General features: G+C 38.6%; 1 protein-coding gene across 2 annotated transcripts; it reads right to left on the bottom strand.

The window, feature by feature from the left end:
* Positions 1 to 361: 361 nt before the first annotated feature.
* beat-Ia (beaten path Ia) lies at positions 362 to 5,627 on the bottom strand. Of its 2 annotated transcripts, none has more exons than XM_064686058.1 (4): positions 5,333 to 5,627; positions 1,877 to 1,999; positions 1,586 to 1,787; positions 362 to 1,436 (listed from the first exon to the last, which is right to left on the bottom strand). In XM_064686058.1, exons 1-4 carry the CDS (start codon positions 5,621 to 5,623, stop codon positions 1,069 to 1,071), a joined length of 984 nt encoding a protein of 327 aa, XP_064542128.1. In that variant the 5' UTR covers positions 5,624 to 5,627; the 3' UTR covers positions 362 to 1,068. The 2 variants fall into 2 exon arrangements, with proteins under 2 accessions (XP_064542128.1, XP_064542129.1); XM_064686059.1 differs by having other exon boundaries at positions 364 to 1,409.
* Positions 5,628 to 7,248: the final 1,621 nt, after the last annotated feature.

Raw genomic sequence — 7,248 nt, 5'->3', positions numbered from 1 at the left:
AATTTAATATAATAAAAACAATATTAAACAAATGTATTTAATAAAACAAACAACATTTATGTGGAGATGTCTAGCTATAATAATTAACATTATGCATTGAAACAAATTCAGCATTGCATTTAAGAACCTTTACTTTACTTTACTTTACTTACTTTAGGACCATCTTCATGCAAATAGATTACACATTTTTAAAAATTGTCTTTTTTTTGTCGCTCGTTTTATTTTTGATTATCTACCGTAAATACTTATCAATTATACAATTTACGTTTTCCTTTTTTTTTTTGGTTTTGTTTTTATAATATATACAATTATATATATATATGTATGTATATATATGATTTACATACATAGGCGTATTAATATACTTATAAATTAATTGCTCTTCTTTCTTTTTTACTCCTTTTGGGTTTGTGTGTATGCGTGTCTGTGTGTTGAAATTACAATTAGGCATAATACATATACGATTATATGTATGAATGTATATAACTTTATATGGTACATATAAATATCCATCATTTATATACGCATATATAAATAATTTTTGACTTTCGTTATACAAATATATATATGTATATATATATATATGTATTTAATGGTAGAGAAATAAAGTGAAAAGCTTAGCACAACATTTTCTTCAACTCTTTATCGTTTATGTTTCATAGTGTATAAATCAGAAAAAGAACCAGCTCGCAAGTGGTTCCGTTTAGGTAGGCAAGTAACAGGGTATTGGCTCGGCTTGGCAAAGAAAATAATCAGTTTTCCTATCGATAAATGTTTGTTTTCTTTTTGTTAGGTTTTGTGAGGAAAATGAATAAAAATGTAGCTGCACAATTTTTTCTGTTAGTGTTAAATGCCTTTGAAGTTACTTTGAGCTAGCTGAAACTGGTGTCTGTGTATTTAGGTGTAAATATTTTAGATACATTTAGCAGTTACTTGCTGTTGCCTAGGGCTGAAGCCTACTTTGCTGCCTGCCTCTGCTGCTGCTGCTGCTGCTGCCGCTGGTGCATCTCCGCCCGCTGCCTTTTGACCCTCCCTGAAGTGTGGCACAAGAGTTGCGTGACAATTGAATCATGTTAATTGCCTGCTGCATATGCTGCATCCTTTGCTAATGCTGCTGCCGCTGTGCGCCCGCAGGCGTTGCCTCTGCTCCGGCTCGTCCACCTGCTGCTGCTGCGGCTGCTGCTGCTGCTGCGTTTTGTATATGCCCTCCCGCATGGGCCTGTGCTTTGTAATCTCCAACAGCTGCGACACTAATTGCCCGGCCAGCGACCAGCTGAGCAGCGCCAACAGCGTTCCAGTTGCAGTTGCAGCATTCACAGCCACAGCTCGAAGACTGGCCGCCGACGAGCTGACACCGCGCCAGGCCGCGCCGCCATCCTCTAAACCATCGGCGACATCGTCTTCTTCGCCTGAGGGTACAAAATGAAAGAGAAAGTCTAGCGAGAAATAGAAAAATGCAGGCGATGTACTCTTTCGTTGTTGCTGTTGTTGTTGTTGTATCTGTTTGTGATGTTGTTGTTGTCTTTTGTCTCTATGGAGACGTTTATGGGTATGTGCACACTAATTGGCTGCCAAAACAACTTACCCTGCAGCTGTGTTAGGTAGCTGTTCTTCTTGCTGTGAAATTGTTCATCCTCGTGCAGCGTGTACTGGTCATATATCTCATCGGCACTCACGCGATTCCCGCTGGCCCCATTGCCGCCATATTTGCCAAACGGATCCGCCTCCAATATGTTCTTCTCCGTCGTCTTCCAGTACACATCATGCAGCTGAGCACTGCAGCGGAGCTGTACAACAAAGCAATTACTCATTAAATCAGTTTTGCAGAGGCTATTATGGGTAGCATATATATATATATCTATAAACTATATGTCACCTTTAGTTTGCCATTATCGAAGTGCTGATCGGTAACCACGAAATGAATGCCCACAATTGCAGTTTCCATATCGTTGCGCGCATCCCGCAATATTTTATGATGTCGCACATGTGAGGGATTTACCTGGAAGATATATAATAAAATGTATTAAGTAATATTACAAAATAAATTTATAAAAAACTCTATCTTTAATAATACGCAAAGTGCCCTTTTTTTTTGTAACAGGCCACAGGCCACAGTGAATATTTGTATTAATAATAATGTAATTTTCATCTTCTGTACCCTTTCGCTATTGAAAAAGTGAAACAAAATGTTGAACTACATATGAGTAACAAAGAGAAAGCTTGCTCTCCAATTTTATAATAATGTTTGATCAGCCATGTCCATCAAATATAACTGCTATTGATGTAAATTTACAGCATATGTTGTCAAATAATTTTTTTTTTTTTTTATTATTTGGTAGAATTTCCCTGTTACCAAATTTAAATATTAATCAAAATCTTGCTTGGCCGAGCAACCTCTAGGAAGTACATATTAAACTTAAGTACATATAAAACTTAATCATACGCCCAACCTCAGTTGAGCTCCTTGCAAAGCAAAGATCCTATTTTTTTCTTAAACAGTTTACCTAATGTTTAATTTGGCATAAAGTTCTGCTACAAGGCGTAACGGATGGAAAATCATATAATAAACGCAGCCAGCTAAATAATTAGCTTACCCAAGCACACACACACGCACACACAGAGAGAGTGCGAGAGAGAGGAAGGGAGAGAGAGAGACACACACGGCTACTCACACGCTCACACGTCGACGGCTGGGGCAATTTGAGCTTCAGTCCATGGCAAACAATGCTCATTGATGGCGCATAATAGCGGAAACAACAACAACTACAACCAAGACAACAACAAAGGACGGAAACGTTAGCAGCTAAACAAAGCACTTTCAGACACACTTACACACACACACACTCACATACACACACACATACACACACAGACGCATACATTGGCAAACCGCAATTGCGCGCTGGCAGCTGAAAAGGCGCCACGTGCAATTCGTGGGTCAGGATTGAGTTGCTTTGCATTGCATGTATTTTGGGGTTCGCCGTCGTCGATTGATTGCAAATGCAGAGCTACCCACAGCCTCCCACTGTCTGTGCTGTGCTCCAAGCCCTCAGCACTGTAACGCTGGAAATGTGCTTAAGCAATAAAGCCACAAACAATTAAATACAAAATGGAGTTAAAATATCGATGCACTGCAAGAAAATGTACGCAAATAATATATTTAGAATGATTAATCGTCTATAATATATTACAGATCAGTTTTACAGTCGAAATATTTTAGCTCCTCAATTTTTAGTGTCTGAGTCTTAAAAGTGTCTTATTTTCCTAATAATTGCTCAAAAGAATTTTTTCATTTTCTGCTTTACGGTCGCACAGTATATTCCTTTATCATAGAATTCTCACTGAGTTTATTAGAAGTTTTAATCAATAAAAAAAAACAAAACGAATATAAAAAAAATCAAATTCATGGGTAATTTAGTTGATACTAAACAGATCTCTAACACTATTTTGTTAAACAATTCTTCAGGGTATTTAGTCTTCGGTACTGGGAAACTAGCTAAGCCTCCCTGTTTTCAGCACAGCTTTGAATTCCACTAAGATGATGCAATTATTTTGGGAGTATGTTAGGAACTATATTGCAGTTACATTGTAGAATAAATGGAACAGAGTCCTTGTAAAATAATTTGTGTTAGCTATTTAAATTACAAGTTACGAAGTAGCCGAAGCAAATAAAATCTTAGTTAAAACACCAGAAACAAGACTTAGTTGCTGGGATACCAATATCTAAAATAAAGGGAGCTATGGTATTTAAAAGTGTGCCAAATTATATACATCTTTTTTAATAGAAAGACAGCAGATAGAAAGAATCACGTTGTACAAGAGCAAACCATTGCTAGGAGAGATTTGAAATAAAGTGAAGTAAAAACTTAAGTTTTAGCATTAGTAAAGAAATAAATTCTTCTCTTGGAGTATTGCTTCAGCAACGCATTTTGAATTTTAATTCCATGTTCATTACCTCTTCAACAGTTTTAGATCTGACTAGAAATATTTTGATACAATAGAAATATATTTCACAGTTCCAGAGCTATTATTATCAAACAAAAATCGAAGTACAAAAGTATATCTAGAAATTAATATATGCCCAATTTTATATATTTATACTCATGCAGAGGGTATTATAATTTTGTCTTAAAATAAATAGAAGGAGACATCACCGACCCCTTAAAGTATATATATTCTTGATCTGTCCGTCTGTCTGTTTCTATGCGAACTAGTCTCTCAGTTTTAAAGCTATCTATATGAAACTTTGCAGAAGTGCAGAGTATGTCGGAACCAACTGGATCGGACTACTATATCATATAGCTGCCATAGAACGATCGGTCGAAAAGCAGGTTCTTACATGAAATACTTTTTTGTTTATCAAGATATCTTGACCAAACTCGGCATTTATTAATGTCACTATGCTCCTCATATATATGCAAAATCCTAACAATATCGGACCACTATATCATATAGCTGCCATAGGAACGTTCGGTCGAAAATTAAGTTGTAAGAAAAACTTTTTGGTTTTCAAGATATCTTAACCATACTCGACATTATCTATTTTCCCTGCTCTTCTTAGATACAGGCAAAGCAAGGGTATTATATATTCGGCGTGCCGAAGATAGCCCTTCTCTCTCGTTTTCATTTACTGTTTACATTGTAAATACGCCAATTACAACAACAGTTTCAGGAGTTGGGGCTTTGATTTATGTTAAACATTTTCTTTGGCTCATTTCATCTTTCAACCACAAATACCGGAATTCGCCCAACAAATCAGCTCAAGTTTCATCCCACTTTCTACTTCATATAGTACTATTTTACCAAACATTCACTGTTCATTATGCGCAGCGCAGACATTCAACTTATTTAAATGAGCTACGAAAAACAAGTGCGTTGCAGACTGAAAAATGACATTGCATACATTTTGGCGCACAATTGGCAAATTAGTCGGAGCCAAACCGTAAAACCAAACAAAAAGCCAAACCGTGAGACACGCCCCAGTGCATTGGTCGCTTGTTTTGGTGGGCGTAACTAAAAATGGAAACTGTGAAAATTTCGTTTGGCAACTGAAGAGTTTTCCAATGTCGTTTCGCCGCATTTTAATGTCCGGCGCGCGCGCGTGCATAAAACTGCGCTAAATTATTAGAGCCCAAAAAATAGGGCGTAATGGATGGGGCGTGGCATAACAGATGCTGATCGGAGCCAGTGTGTGTGTTGCCTGGTAATTACAAAGCTCGTTCGACACATGCACACACACACACACACAGGCACGCAGACACACGCATAAATTACACACAGGCATGCCCCGCTTAAAAACAAGAAAATTGTGTTTGCATAATTTGCGACTCACCTCTTCATTATTCACCGTCCATGTGAGATTGGCCGCCGGCCGGGAATGTCGCGATGTGCAATTGCCCCGCAATATGTCGCCGACCCGATATCTGGGCCGGATTCCGGTTATGAATGGTGCATTGTGCGGCGTCTCTGTAAATGCAATGGCAGAGTGAGAGAGATAGAGAGAGGGAAAAAGAAAGAGAGAGAGATGACTGTAAGTTTGGCAGTTTGTTCCTATCCCCCCCACACACAGGTGCTCTGGACAGTGGCCTGCATTTTGGCCATCGACTGTCACTATAGTTTCCATGTAGTAGCCCACCAAGCATTGTCCGAATGCCCAGAGCTCTTGCATGTCTGGCTATTTGGAGGCTGGAGGCCTCCAGCTCCCATTTCGTTGCTGTTTTTATTTTGTTGTCGTTGTTGTTGTTGTCTGCGTATTCATGTCGACATTTCGACATTTTGCGTAATGACAGTCGAGGTCTGATCCGTGCGGTTTCGCAGTCTATAATTGAAATGCTTTTGTAAACCTACGCATAGCACAGCGCTGTGCTGCAGTTATGATTGAGCCGCGAATTTTGGTTGTGAAAATGACAGAAATCGTTCGTTGTTAACTGGCGTTGGACGTTGAAAACATGAAAACATTTTGAATTGCTTTGAACTGGCTAGCCGGATCAAATTGTTATTAACCTTAAAGTTACTTACACTTCAAGTTACACTGGACTATAGTTATGAGATTGACATGGTTTCAGTTTTGAACTGAGAAGTGCTGGAACTGGTTCCAGACATGGTCTAAAATGTCTTCATTGGATTAATAGTAGTCTTTTAACGTGTAAACAAGGTTTGAACCTGTTTATTTATCAATTTCAACTAGTTTTGAGACACAATTGAGTCAGTTTTAAACATGATCGAGACCTGCTAAGGTTTTAATCCGCTTTGAACCAGTGTTGAATTGGGTTTGAACCAACTATTATGAAAGCTTGAACTATTCTTTAATGCCAAAAGCATACTTCGACCCAGTTTAATCAGTTATTAACTAGTGTTGAACTAGTTTCAAGTTTTATTTACATCGAGGTTTATTGCCCATGCACTAGCTATTATTTGGGCGTGACAGTCACACAATAAACTTTAAATAGCTTTGACATTTGAAACCTGGCGTCAACCAGACTCGAGCTAACAGTCAACTGCTTGAGCAATAAAATTTTGCTTAATATTTGTATGTGTGCAAGTAGCATAAGTATTTTAAGCAAGTACAATAGAGCTTGTGGTTCAATAAATCGACGAATTCAATGCAGACGCAACTGAAAATAACTTAAAATAAGTATTTTCGATTCTCCCAACCCATTCATGCCACAAGTCAGAGCTAAGCATAAACTTGCAGCAAGTCAAACACGAGAACTACGAGAGGCAACTACTGTCTAATTCCATGCATGGCTGTCATATGTGAACAGGACATGCCCAGACCGAGTTCAATTGGGCAGGCCAGGAGACAGACCCAGACTTGAGCCGATGTCAAGAGTCGAGAGATTGGGGACCAGGCGAATGCCAGACACCAGAGCTCACGCCAAATGTGGGCGTTGTGGCTGGGCGTTACTTCAAAATAAACTTCTAGTTCGAATTTACGGTATTCGAGCAGACAAAATACAAACAAATTTGCTGGCTCCAGATAAAGATGACGATATTTAAGCAGCCAAACAAAAAAATAAAATAAAATGCACTGGCAAAACGTTTGAGATGGTCAATAAACTTTTGGCTTCAAGTGTGAGCGAGTGTGTGTGTGTGTGGGTGTGTTTGTGTGTGTGCGGATGATTGGTTTACGGACTTTGCCAAAGTGAGGGCAACACAAATTGACCGCTCGCCCGTCTCAGCAAACTCTGGTCTCGTGTCTATTTCATGTTTATATGACCATATGTGTGCCTTTCTGATATGTTTGTG

Source organism: Drosophila montana, unplaced genomic scaffold, assembly GCF_035044405.1.
Source record: "Drosophila montana isolate Dmon_TW-CO22-7 unplaced genomic scaffold, ASM3504440v1 contig_312_1, whole genome shotgun sequence".
Lineage (NCBI taxonomy): Eukaryota > Metazoa > Arthropoda > Insecta > Diptera > Drosophilidae > Drosophila > Drosophila montana.
Note: the sequence above shows the minus strand (reverse complement) of the source record. Positions and strands in the feature narration are given on the sequence as shown.

Bases quoted from the DNA above. Each gene is read 5' to 3' on its own strand.
- beat-Ia (XM_064686058.1), bottom strand. From the start codon at position 5,623: ATGGAAACTATAGTGACAGTCGATGGCCAAAATGCAGGCCACTGTCCA. The intron at 2,000-5,332 runs GTGAGTCGCAAA...TATATCTTCCAG, and splicing joins GGACGGTGAATAATGAAGAG to GTAAATCCCTCACATGTGCG. The intron at 1,437-1,585 runs GTAAGTTGTTTT...ATTTCTCGCTAG, and splicing joins CTACCTAACACAGCTGCAGG to ACTTTCTCTTTCATTTTGTA.